Source organism: Nycticebus coucang, chromosome 1 (genome assembly GCF_027406575.1).
Source record: "Nycticebus coucang isolate mNycCou1 chromosome 1, mNycCou1.pri, whole genome shotgun sequence".
NCBI classification, from domain to species: Eukaryota; Metazoa; Chordata; class Mammalia; order Primates; family Lorisidae; genus Nycticebus; species Nycticebus coucang.
The window spans coordinates 117599220-117613340 of NC_069780.1; the positions used below are offsets into that span (position 1 = coordinate 117599220).

The 14121-nt window shown below is 44.0% G+C and overlaps 1 protein-coding gene across 2 annotated transcripts in view; it reads right to left on the reverse strand.

Moving 5' to 3' along the window:
• Window positions 1-14121, reverse strand: part of POLR3G (RNA polymerase III subunit G) — a 52190-nt gene that overhangs the window by 35056 nt on the left and 3013 nt on the right. For both annotated transcript variants that reach the window (XM_053586735.1, XM_053586734.1), the window contains exon 2: window positions 3487-3645. In XM_053586735.1, the coding sequence (XP_053442710.1) occupies window positions 3487-3603 (117 nt within the window). In that variant the 5' untranslated portion in view covers window positions 3604-3645. The remainder of the gene's footprint in view (window positions 1-3486; window positions 3646-14121) is intronic.

A 14121-nucleotide genomic window follows, 5' to 3' on the forward strand; every position in this document is an offset into this window, starting at 1 on the left:
GATGGCTTGTGTTTTTTAATCCAGTCAACCAATCTATGTCTCTTCAGTGGGGAATTCAAGCCATTAACATTTATTGAGATAATTGATAAGTTTGGTAGTATTCTATTCGTCTTATTTGGTGAGAGTCCATTGCTTAGTTTTATCTTTTGCATCAGTGTGGAGGTTTGGTTCTATCCTTTGATTTCTGAGTTCTTACTTTGCTGCTGATCCATTGTGGTGGTCAGTGTGCAGAACAGGTTGAAGTATTTCCTGTAGAGCTGGTCTTGTTGTGGTGAATTTCCTCAATGTTTGTATATCCGTAAATGATTTGATTTCTCCATCAATTTTGAAGCTTAGCTTAGCAGGGTACAGAATTCTGGGCTGGAAATTGTTCTGTTTAAGTAGATTAAAGGTAGATGACCATTGTCTTCTTGCTTGGAAAGTTTCATTAGAGAAGTCTGCGGTCACTCTGATGGATTTGCCCCTGTAGGTCAACTGGCGCTTACCTGGCAGCTTGCAGAATCTTTTCTTTTGTCTTGACTTTGGACAGGTTCATCACAATGTGTCTTGGAGAAGCTCGGTTAGAGTTGAGGCGACCTGGGGTCCGATAGCCCTCTGAAAGCAGTGTGTCAGAATCTTTGGTGATATTTGGGAAATTTTCTTTTATAATATTCTCTAGTATGGCTTCCATTCCTCTGGGGCATTCTTCTTCCCCTTCTGGAATTCCTGTAACTCGTATGTTGGAATGCTTCATAAAGTCCCATAATTCTGACAGTGAACGTTCTGCTTTCTCTCTCTTCTTTTCTGCCTCTTTTACTATCTGAGTTATCTCAAGAACTTTGTCTTCTACCTCTGAAATTCTTTCTTCTGCATGGTCTAACCTGTTGCTGATACTTTCCATTGCATCTTTAAGTTCCCTGATTGACTGTTTCATTTCTTTTAGCTCTGCTATATCCTTTTTATATTCTTCATATCGTTCATCTCTGATTTGATTCTGTTTTTGGATTTCCTTTTGGTTATTTTCCACTTTATTAGCAGTTTCCTTCATTGTTTCCATCATTTCTTTCATTGTTTTCAACATGTGTATTCTAAATTCCCTTTCTGTCATTCCTAACATTTGTGTATAGGTGGAATCCTCTGCAGTAGCTACCTCATGGTCCCTTGGCGGGGTTGTTCTGGACTGGTTCTTCATGTTGCCTGGAGTTTTCTGCTGATTCTTCCTCATGGGTGATTTCTTTTATCTGTTTCCTTGCCCTAATTTTCCTTTCACTTCCTCTTGCTCTTTAAGTTTTCGTGCCTGTGGACTAAGGGTTACAGGACCAGAAGGGTGAGAAGGTTTAAGGGCAAAAAAGGGATGAAAGAAAGGAGGACCGAGTGATAAGGAAAAAAAAAGAAAAATAGAGAAAGGAGAGGGGGTGGGTAAAAGGAATATTGACAAAAAGAAGAGAGGCACAGAAAGAGGGAGACAGAGCAATATAGGTGTACAGTAGGGTACTTTGATACAACCTTAAAAAAAAAAAACACCTTCTGGGGTTGCCCAGTTGGGTGGTTCCCTTGAGGTCAGCAGCTCTTTGCTAACCTGATCAGACACAGTACCCCACCTCCACCAAGTAGAGAGGAAAGACAAAAATGCTATAAATCAAACCAAAACAAGCAAACAGAAAACTTTACGGGATAAAATTGGCTGGAAAAACCAAATAATAGCGGTAGAAACACTAACAAAAATGAAGTTCTAATTATTGAAATAGGCAGCAATTGGAAATTATAATTAAACTAGAAAAATTGAGAAAGAAAAAGGATCTGTATGGAAAAGGTTGAACTTAAAAAACAAAACAATAATCCACAAGATCAAAATAAACAAAAAAAACAACCAAACCAAAAAAAAAAAAAAAACAACCAAAAAGAAAGCAGTATGTATATGTTATTGAATATTGTCTGGGCAACACGTGGTCTTCTGGGGTCTGAGATGTTAATCACAGTTCTAATACGACTGGAGGCTGCTAGTTTCTCAAACCCCAGCAGGTAGACACCCTAAATCTCTCTTCAGCCCACTTAAAAGGCACTTTGAACTTGTTCACTTACTGAGCAGAAGCTTTCTCAGGGAAGTGCTTGTCGCTGGAATCACTGCTGAAGTGACTATCCACTTACCCTGTGTGCCAAAACCGGTCTCACTCTGCCCCTGAGGGTTAGGGCTGCAAGGTGGCTCAGACCCCGCCCTTAGGCTACTTGGTCGCTGGGTTACCAGCTCCTACCCAATTCTAGCTCTGTGATCCTGAGGGCGGAGCTTGCTGGGGCAGATCGCTCAGAATGTCTGCCTGTGACCCAGAGCCAAACACTATTAGCTCCGTCTGGCTCAGCAGCTCAGACTGGGGCCCTAGACAAAGGCCAAAGTTCTCCGCACTCCTGCTCAGGCTCTCCCCAAGGCAGTTCAGCTGAGTGCCAAGTCCAAAGACACCAAAACAGTTCACAGGTAAGGCCTTTCTGGTTTGCAGTCTCGCTGCTACTGAACTTAACAGTTGCGGGCGGGTTTAGACGGATTGAACACACGCGACCACTTGCCGGTTTTCCACTGTTTTAGTCCTCCTCTTGGTGTCCAGAAGTCTCTCGCTGACTCCCTGTATCCTCTCAGGGGTGATGATAGGCAGATCCCACAAGCCAGAGATGCCTGGAGTCCTATATCCCCAGACTCACGGTGCCCAGATGCAAGGAAGCTGTTACTCGGCTGCCATTTTGCTCCACCTCCTTTTTTTTTTTTTTTTGTAGAGACAGAGTCTCACTTTATGGCCCTCGGTAGACTGCCATGGCCTCACACAGCTCACAGCAACCTCCAACTCCTGGGCTTAAGCGATTCTCTTGCCTCAGCCTCCCGAGTAGCTGGGACTACAGGTGCCTGCCACAACGCCTGGGTATTTTTTGGTTGCAGTTTGGCCAGGGCCGGGTTTGAACCCGCCACCCTCGGTATATGGGGCCGGCGCCCTACCGACTGAGCCACAGGTGCCGCCAGCAATTTTTTTTTTTTTTTGAGACAGAGTCTTACCATGTAGCCCTCAGTAGAGTGCTGTGGCATCACAGCTCACAGCAACCGTGAACTCTTGGGCTTAAGTGATTCTCTTGCCTCAGCCTCCCAAGTAGCTGGGACTACAGGTGCCCTCCACAATGTCTAGATTTTTTTTGCTATTGTTGTCATTGTTGTTGTTTAGCAGGCGTGGGCAGGGTTCGAACCCACCAACCCTGGTGCATATGGCGGGCGCCCTAACCACTGAGGTATGGGTGCCGAGCCCATATGCACTTTTGTTTTCCATAATTTAAGAAAGCAGTGTAAAAACGGGGAAAATTTCAGAGGTGAACAGTGGCAATATTTAATTAAAGGGAAGTGAAACACACTCTCTTATTTTCTGTATTTGAGGATATCATAATGGTATGATATATTCAAGTCCTATAGGAATTTCCATTTTCTCTGAAACATGAAAATAGACCTTGTGAGAACTCAGCTGTCAACGTACTTACAGGAAATAGTGGGGGTGGCTTCAATACCACATCAGGTAACTTTTCACCTCTGGTAAATCCAACAGCCTCGACATTAAAGGTAAAAGCAGCACGTCCTCTTCCTTTATTCCCAGCCATCGGAACTAGTTACACCAGAAAAGCAGCCAACTCTGAAAGACACTATTCATGACTAAGATTTACTGAACCACATAAAAAAGGAACCAACATTTAAAAGCAGAATATAAAACCCCACCCCTTAAGCAGCATCGCCAATTTAAAACAAAGAAATAAACATGTTTGTCTATGTCTCTATTTTTGTGTCAATGCCATGCTGTTTGACCTCTGTGACCTCCTAGTACAGCCTAAAGTCTGCTAGGCTGATGCCCCTGGCTTTGTTTTTATTAGTAAGAACTGCCTTAGCTATATGGAGTTTTTTCTGTTTCCATACAAAATGAAGAATCATTTTTTCCAAGTCTTGAAAGTATAATGTTAGTATTTTAATAGGGATGGCACTGAATCTGTAGATTGCTTTGGGAAGTATAGACATTTTAACAATGTTAATTCTTCCCAGCCATGAGCATGGTATGTTCTTCCATTTGTTAAAATATTCTGCTATTTCTTTTCTTAAGGTTTTGTAATTTTCTTTATAGAGGTCCTTCACCTCTTTTGCTAGGTATATTCCTAGGGCATATTTCATTTTCTTTGAAGCTACTGTGAGGGACATTGTGTTCTTAATTAGTTTCTCATCTTGGCTGTTATTGGCATATTCAAAGGCTACTGACTTGCGGACATTGATTTTATATCCTGCCACATTACTGTATCTATTTCTCTCTTTTTTTTTTTGGCCTGGGCCAGGTTTGAACCCGCCACCTCCAGTATAGGGGGTCAGCGCCCTACTCCTTGAGCCACAGACGCTGCCCCATATTACTGTATTTTTTGATCACTTCCAGGAGTCTGTGCTGAGTCTTTGGGGTTCCCTAAAAAGATCATATTGTCAGCAAAGAGTTTCACCTTCTCTGCTCCCATCTGGATGCCCTTTATTTCCTTGTCTTGCCTGATTGTATTAGGAGAACTGGATATCCACATATAAAAGACTGAAACTGGACCCACACCTTTCTCCACTCACAAAAATTGATTCAAGATGGATAAAAGACCTAAATATAAGGCATGAAATAACAAAAATCCTCAAAGAAAGCATGGGGAAAACACTTGAAGATACTGGCCTGGGGAAAGACTTTATGAAGAAGACTTGTGTGGCAACTGCAATAACAAAAATAAACCAACAGGACTTAAACTGGAAAGACTTCTGTACAGCTAAGAAGACAACAACCAAAGCAAACAATCTACACAATGGGAAAGGATATTTGCTTATTTTGAATCAGACAAAAGATTGATAACTAGGATCTACAAAGAACTCAAATTAATCAACACGAAAAAAGCCAACAATCCCTTATATTAATGGGCAAGAGAGATGAATAGAACCGTCTCTAAAAAAGACAGATGGGGCGGCGCCTGTGGCTCAAGGAGTAGGGCACCAGTCCCATATGCTGGAGGTGGCGGGTTCAAACCCAGCTCCAGACAAAAACCAAAAAAAAAAAAAATAAAAAAATAAAAAAATAAAAAAGACAGATGAATGGCTAGAAACATATGAAAAAATGCTCATCATCCCTGATTAGAGAAATGCGAATCAAAACCACCCTGAGATATAATCTAACCCCTGCGAGAATGGCCCACATCACAAAATCTCAAAACTGCAGATGCTGGCCTGGATGTGAAGAGAAGGGAACACTTTTACACTGCTGGTGGGACTGCAAACTAACACAAACTTTTTTGGAAGGAAGTATGGAGAACCCTCAAAGAACTCAAACTAGACCACCTATTTGATCCTGCAATCCCATTACTGGGCATCTACCCAGAAGAAAAAGAAATCCTTTTACCATAAGGACACTTGCACTAGACTATTTATTGCAGCTCAATTTACAATTGCCAAAATGTGGAAACCGTCTAAATGCCCACCAACCCAGGAATAGATTAACAAGCTATATGTATACCATGGAATACTATTCAGCCATTAAAAAAGATGGAGACTTTACATCTTTTGTATTAACCTGGATGGAAATGGAACAAATTATTCTTAGTAAAGCCTCACAAGAATGGAGAAGCAAGACTCCCATGTACTCAATTCTGATGTGAGGACAATTAAGGACCAAGTACATGGTGGGGGGCAGAGGAGGGGGAGAGCAGAGAGAGGGAAGGAGGGAGCGTGTTTCTATCTTTGTTAGATGAAGTCCCTCTTATAATTGTGTCCCGCCCCCAAAAGGGGTGTCTCGATGTGTGACACCCCTTTTGGGGGCGGGACACAATTATAAGAGGGACTTCATCTAACAAATGCAATCAATGTAACCCGGTTCTTTGTACCCTCAATGAATTCCTGACAATAAAAAAAAAAAAAAGGGCTTGGTGCCTGTAGCACAGTGGTTACAGCGCCAGCCACATATATGGAGGGTGGCAGGTTCAAAACTGGCTGAGGCCAGCTAAAACAATGATGACAACTGCAACAAAAAATAGCCGGGTGTTGTGGTGGGCACCTGTAGTCAGCTACTTGGGAGGTTGAGGCAAGACAATCACTTGAGCCTAAGAGTTGAGGTTGCTGTGAGCTGTGAAGCCAAGGCACTCTCCTGAGGGTGACATAATGAGACTTCTCAAAAAAAAAAAAAAAAAAGAAAGAAAGAAACACGTGACAACTAATTGCTGAAGCCCTCCCATGCAGCCACATTTGACCGGGGTGGGGGGGGCGGCGGCTGATGGTGGCCTGAGCTGGGTCTACTTTGAGATGCTGTGCTGACCACTGCACAGCCAGCTGATGCAATTCTCTCCACCACTCTGTGGTTTGGCCACAGGCTCTCGGATACACATAAAATATGAGGACAAGAAAAGGCTGGCTGATGAGAAGACATCTTGCTTTTCCATATCAAATTGAAAAGTGTTAGTCATATACATTTTAAAAGTTTAAATAATTAATTAATCCCAAAGGCCAGTCTCAGTGGCTCATGCCTATAATCCTAGCACTCTGGGAGGCTGAAGTGGGTGGACTAGTTGAGCTCAGGATTTGGAGACCAATGTGAGCAAGAGTGAGACCCTGTCTCTAAAAAATAGCTGGGCATTGTGGTGCGAGCCTTTGGTCCCAGTTACTTGGGAGGCTGAGGCAAGAGAATCGCTGATGCCCAAGAGTTTGAGGTTGCTGAGAGCTGTGACGCCATAGCACTCTACCGAGGCCTGTCAACATAGTGAGACTCTGTCTCAAAAAAAAAAAAAAAAACTATTCATCTCAGACTATGTTAGAAAGGATCCTTGAGATCCTTCCTTTCAGAAATGATAATGGGGCCAGGCGCTATGGCTCACACCTAGCACTCTGGGAGGCTCAGGCAGGTAGATTGCTTGAGCTCAGGAGTTTGAGACCAGCCTAAGCAAGAGTGAGACCCCATCTCTACAAAAAATGGAAGTTGCTGTAAGCTATGATGATGCCACAGCACTCTACCCAGGGTAGAGTGAGACTCTACCTAAAAAAAAAAAAAAAAAAAGCGGGAATGAGATCAGTAAAGCTTTGAAGAGGTCTGTGCCCAAGTAGAAAAACAAAAAAGAAAAAAAAAATGAAAGTTCAGAGAAAGACAGCTGAAATGATTAAAGTCTCCAACTTTGGGGACAGTATCACATACTATGTCTTGTACTAATTGTCTGACACATGATTACACTGTAACATGAGAGCTGAGCTGGCAGTGTGTTAACAGGGATTATCACCACTCTGGGATTCTTGTAGTGGAACTCTGCATTACAATGCACATTCTTTTTTTTTTTTTTTTTTGAGACAGAGCCTCAAGCTGTCACCCTTGGTAGAGTGCCATGGTGTCACAGCTCACAGCAACCTCCAACTTGTGGGCTTAAGCAATTCTCTTGCCTCAGTCTCCCAAGTAGCTGGAACCACAGGCACCTGCCACAACATCCGGCTATTTGTTTTGGTTGTAGTTGTCATTTTTGTTTGGCAGGCCTGGGCTGGATTTGAACTCGCCAGCTCTGGTGTATGTGGCTGGCGCCCTAGCTGCTTGAGCTACAGTCCGCCCAGCCTACAATGCACATTCTTTACACCTTTTCCAGCTGGGAGTACTGAGGCTCACGCAGCCCTGTGAGCCCAACACAGCGAAGCTGTCTCCTCTGGGCCACGTGACAGAAGTCGGAGAATGGCTTGGATTCCAGCCCCTCCGCTTAGTCTCATCTCTCCATCTAGTCACTCGCCCTCCCTTCAGAATCACACAGCCACAACACTGCACAAAACGGCCTACTCCTCCCCAGGACAAAAGGTCATTAACATTACTCCCCACTTCCACCACATTAATGGTGAAGGAACCTCCTAAGAAGACAGGGGCTCTTCTTCATTATCCTTTCGACAGTGTAGGATTTGAATATACAAAGTACTTTGGTCCAAAAACCTGAAAAACTCCAGCTCACTTTAATCACAGGGCCAACACTATAAAGCAAGCAGTTCTCACCTCTGGCTGCCAGTAGAATCACGTGGGTAGATTAAAAACCTTCAGGGCTGGTTTTCTATTTTTAGAAGAGACAGGGTCTCACTTTGCTTAGGCTGGTCTCGAAACTCCTAAGCTCAGACGATCCACCCGCCTACGCCTCCCAGAGGATTAACAGGTGTGAGGTACTGTGCCCAGCAATGTTCTGTAATTTTTTTTTTTTTGTAGAGACAGAGTCTCACTTTATGGCCCTTGGTAGAGTGCCGTGGCGTCACACAGCTCACAGCAACCTCCAACTCCTGGGCTGAAGCGATTCTCTTGCGTCAGCCTCCCGAGTAGCTGGGACTACAGGTGCCCGCCACAACACCCAGCTATTTTTTGGTTGCCATTCAGCCGGGGCCGGGTTTGAACCCACCATCCTCGGTATATGGGGCCGGCGCCCCACCGACTGAGCCACAGGCACCGCCCAAAATTTTTTATGTAATTTGTGGATTTTTTTTGTCTCTTCACTTGAACAAACTCACTGTGAAAACATTTATGTGACATCTGAAGGAATTCGAACACTGTGTTTAGATGATAGTAAAGAATTGTTAAAATTTTACATGCAATGTTATTGCAATTTTCTTTTTTTTATTTTATTTTTTTTGTAGAGACAGAGTCTCACTTTACCGCCCTCGGGTAGAGTGCCGTGGCGTCACACGGCTCACAGCAACCTCTAACTCTTGGGCTTAAGTGATTCTCTTGCCTCAGCCTCCGGAGCCGGGACTACAGGCGCCCGCCACAACGCCCGGCTATTTTTTTGTTGCAGTCTGGCCGGGGCGGGCTTGAACCCGCCACCCTCGGCATATGGGGCCGGCGCCCTACCGACTGAGCCACAGGCGCGATTTTCTTTTAAAGCCCTTAACTCTTGGTGAAGATACGTACTGAAGAGTTTAACATGGTGGATGTGTGGGAGTGGCGAAGTGTAGATAAAGTGAGATTAGTCATCGTTGATAATTGTTTGATCTGAGTGGTGCATACATGGGTGTTTATTACACTGTTCTTTCTACTTTTTTTTTTTTTTGAGACAGAGTCTTATTTTGTTGCCCTCAATAGAATGCTGTGGCATCCTAGCTCACAGCAACCTCCAACTCTTGGGCTAAATTGATTCTCTTGCCTCAGCCTCCCGAGTAGCTGGGACTACAGGTGCCCGCCACAACACCTGGCTATTTTTCAGATACAGGGTCTCCCTCTGGCTCAGGCTGGTCTCAAACTCCTGAGCTGAAGCAATTAGCTGACCTCAGCCTCCCAGGATGAGCTGCCAAGCCCTACCTTAAAATCAACTTTTTTTTTTTTTTTTTTTTGAGACATTCTCTCTTTGTCCCCCTCAGTAGAGTGCCATTGCATCACAGCTCACAGCAACTTCTAGCTCTTAGGCTTAGGCGATTTTCTTGCGTCAGCCTCCCAAGTAGCTGGGACTACGGGCGTCCACCACAACGCCTGGCTATTTTTTTGTTGCAGTTTGGCGGGGGCCGGGTTTGAATCTGCCACCCTCAGTATATGGGGCCGGCACCCTACTCACTGAGCTACAGGCACTGCCCAAAATCAACTTTTAATGTCCAAGTAGTTATGAAGGAAAATGTTCAAATATGGAGGCTTGTAAGGATGAGCTTACAAAATACATGGTGCAGAATCATACCATAAAATATTCTCAATTTCATAGCCATTGTATCAAATCAAACGTCATCCTACTTGAATGATTCATAGAAAAGAGGAAACACCACTCCATCACAGGGAAATGCTGAATGTATGATTTGATTCTTTGTGTGCAACTAGAGCCTTAAGTGTAGAAGGCCATGAAAACTGCCAGTTGTTGGACCTCTAGCAGTGCAACCCTTTGTCCTGATCTACTGTGTAAGTGAATTACACTGGGACTGCCACATCCTGACTGTAGTTTTATAGGAGTTACATAATCTCACCTTTAAGGCACCTTTCCTTCAATCCCTGAGTACAGGTTGGGCAGGTGGCTCACACCTGTAATCCGGAGGCCGAGGCAGGTAGATCACCTGAGCTCAGTATGTGAGACCAGCCTGAACCAGAGGGAGACCCCATCTCTACCAAAAATAGAAAAACCAGCCAGCCAGTGTGGCAGGTGCCTAGTCCCAGCTACTGGGGAGGCTGAGGTAAGAGGATCGCTTAAGCCCAAGACTTTGAGATTGTTGTGAACTATAATGATACTATAGCACTCTACTGAGGGTGACAGAGACTCTGTCTCAAAAAAAAAAAAATCATCGAGGAGAATTTGTATAATTTCAAACCTCCAAGATAAGATTTATGAAGCCCCAGATTGAACGTGTGTATTTTAACCCAACTACTACTTACTTTGCAGCCAGGACTTCCACCAGGGAGGTTCTCTCAATGACTGCTCATACTTGCTGTGTGTTAGAATCTCTTGGGAAGCTTTTTTTTTTTTTTGCAGTTTTTGGCTGGGGCTGGGTTTGAACCCACCACCTCCGGCATATGGGGCCGGAGCCCTACTCCGTTGAGCCACAGGCGCCACCCTCCTGGGAAGCTTTTTAAAGAACTCTTGCCCAATCCCTTGCTCCAAGAGGTCTTAATTTGACAATTTGATTGGTTCAGTTCAGTGATTCACAAACTTTAGCATGCATTGGAATTACCTGGAGGCCTTCTTAAAACCACAGATTGCTGGCCTTACCCACCCAGAGTTTATTTTTCTTTAGGTCTATGGTAGGGCCCAACGATTTGCATTTAGAGACCTCATCTCTAAAAATAGCCAGGCACATGGTGGGCGCCTGTAGTCCCAACTACTTGGGAGGCTGAGACAAGAGATTTGCTTGAGCTTGAGAGTTTTGAAGTTGCTGTAAGCTACGATGTCAGAGCACTCAATCCCGGCAACTGAGTGAGATTCTGTCTCAAAAAAAAAAAAATTTTTTTCCCCCAGAGTATTATGAGGGTACATACGTTTTGGTTATATGAATTGCTTTTGTATACCTAATTTAAACTGCAATAAGTTCCCTTCCTTTTTTTCTAATCACTTATTTCTTGAAGAAAATAGGTCACTGTCATAGAAGATGCCTCCCAAACTTTAAGGTCCAAGTGAATTACCTAGGAATATTGATAAAATGCAGATTCTGATTCAGTTGTCCACGGTGGTGTCTGAGGATCTGCATGTGTATAAAGCTCTCAGCAGGCATCAAAACCGCTGGTTTGCAGACCACACTCTCAGTAGTGAGGTTGTACATTTCCCCATATTCTGTATTTGACTAATTGTATAACTGAGGCAGGGTTTAACTAATTCCTTGGTTCACTGCATGTATTTCCAACAAACAGATTAACTAAAGGCTTACTCAGATTTGGGCTTGATTCTTTTTCAAGAATAATAGAAGATGATGCTCTTTTTCCTTCTGCATCATATCAAGATGCACATGGAAGTCTCCTTCTGAGTGATCAGGCTGGTCGGTGGGTTCAGGGATGCTGCCCTGTTTCATGTGGCAGAAGGTGCCCCTTAATTTTCACCTGATAATTCTATTCTATTCTATTCATTCATTTATTTAGAGATAGTCTCACTCTGTTGCCCTGGGTAGAGTGCTGTGGCAGCATAGCTCACAGCAACCTCAAACTCCTGGGTTCAAGCAATCCTCCTTCCTCAGCTTCCTGAGTAGCTGGGACTACAGGTGCCCACCACAATGCCAGGCTGGTTTTTGTCTGTTTAGTAGAGACAAGGTCTCACTCTTGCTCAGGCTGGTCTCCAACTCCTGAGCTTAAGCAGTCCACCCGCCCCAGCCTCCCAGTGTGCCAGGATCATAGGCGTAATGATTTTAGCAGTCACTGATGATTGCTGGGTAGAGCCATTATTCCATTATGGATGGTAAAATGGTGATATGCAAATTTTACCATTTTTATCTGTTTTATTAATTGACATTCTACCAGTGATCAGTTTCCCCCATCCACTAGTTACCTATAGGAATGGTACTTGTTTTAATAGCAAAGTTCATCCCATCTGTCCACACTAGAAGACAAGGGAAAACATCCAAATGGCCTTGTTTCAACTGCTGAGTCACTCAAGCATTTGCTGAGCTCACTGGAAGCCCGTCTCCCAAGTTTGGAAACTGCTGAACAGAAGGGCTCACACCTTCACTCCAAAAACCACCGCCGAAGCCCAGCAGGCACAGGCAAGACCCTTGCACTGCACTCCAGGTCCAGGATTTGCCATTAACTAAAACTAATGAACAATTTCAGGTAACGTTCAGCAGACTTGCCTGGCAGTCACGAGGATTGACCGAGCACGAGGACTTGTTATACACAGAGTCCCAGATGGGGTTTCTTAAGTCCTCAAATCTACTTCAACAGAATCTTTGGAGGTGGCCATGAGAAATTTTTAAAAACTCGCCCTAAGGCTCGGCGCTTGTGGCTCAGTAAGTAGGGCACCAGCCACATACACCAAAGCTGGCGGGTTCGAGCCCGACCCAGGACCTGCTGAACAACAATGACAACTGCAACCAAAAAATAGCTGGGAGCCTACAGTCCCAGCTATTCAGGAGGCTGAGGCAAGAGAATCACTTAAGCCCAAAAGTCTGAGATTGTTGTGAGTTGTGACGCCACAACACTCTACCGAAGGTGACATAGTGAGACTGTCTCAAAAAAATAAAAATATAAAAAAAACTCACCCTAAAAGAGAGTATATCAGCTAGCATTGCTTCATGAAATACTCCTTGAGAAATATCAAACTTTGCTGACTGTAAATTTCCACTTTTCCACTTTTTTTATCTTTGGGTGCATAAATTGCTATTAATGGATGTACTGACTGACCTTGGCAGGAAAAAAAAAAAAAAAACAAATCAATCCTAGCTTTCAGACACCTCAATATTTACATGGCATTCCAGCCTACAAACTCATCTTTAAGTATGGTTATCATGAGTACATTCCCCATGCCCAGAGGAGCTGGTATATTCATTTTCTTCCTCGCAGAGATAAAAAGCCAGGAGTCTGGTAACGGTATCATGGGAGAAACAGCTTGCAAGTGAGACCTAAGCATCACTCTGGGAATCCCGTGAGTTGCTTCAACCACTGTCTTGTTCTTTTTCATTCCACCAAACTTCTTGAATGAAAACTTTATAGGTTTTCTCTACACAGCAGTCCCTGAGTTACTAATATCCGACTTACCTACAACTCAAAATTACGGAGGCTATTACAGTCAGTTCCCAAGTTACAAACATCTGACTGACAACTCACTTGCACTTATGAACAGAGACTATTACAGGTGCTAGGGAAATGTTCCTGTTCTAACTTACACACACAAACCTACAGGCCGGCATGGTGGAAGGCCGAGGCCGGTGGATTGCCTCAGCTCGGGAGTTCGAAACCAGCCTGAGCAACAAAGTCCCCGTCTCTACTAAAACTAGAAAAACTAGCCAGGCATGGTGGTGGACACCTATGGTCCTAGCCACTCAGGAGGCTGAGGCAAGAGGATCACCTGAACCAAAGAGTTTGAGGTTGCTGAGAGCTAGCACACCATGGCACTCTACCCAGGGCAGAGTGAGACTCTCGAAAAAAATAAAAAGAACAAACACACATAACCTATGTTATGGGACTGTCTTCTCCAAATCTTTCTCCACTCTATATGGCCCAACTTCATTGAGTCACTGACTCAACCAAAACTGACCATTCCAAGCACTGTGCTAGGAGCCTGAGAGCAATGAACAGATCATCTAATTCTTCCTTTAAAATATCCCTTCCTCTGCAATTTCTCTACCATAATCCAGCTCAGCCCTTTCCACCTCATTTCTGATTCACTGCAAACTTTGTGGTAACCCTTGCTTTTCTTGTTTAATTCTTCCACATTATACTTTGATTATGCTACTCATATCTTCCCTCTCAGCTAGTGAATTAAATCCACACTCCCCACCTAGTTATTGAGAGCTCTTCTGAGATGGCTGCAGCCTCCTCTCTCAGCTCCCTGGTCTGTGACTCCTAGGGTCTCCACTGCAACCACTTTCTCTTCCTCCCAGCCTGGCTGCATCCCCTTCACCTTAAGATCCAATTTAAGTTCATAAGTCCATCAACATCCACAACCATCACTTCATCCTAACTTACTCTTGGAAAGACATTCCTGTTAAAACAAATAAACTGTGCCTGG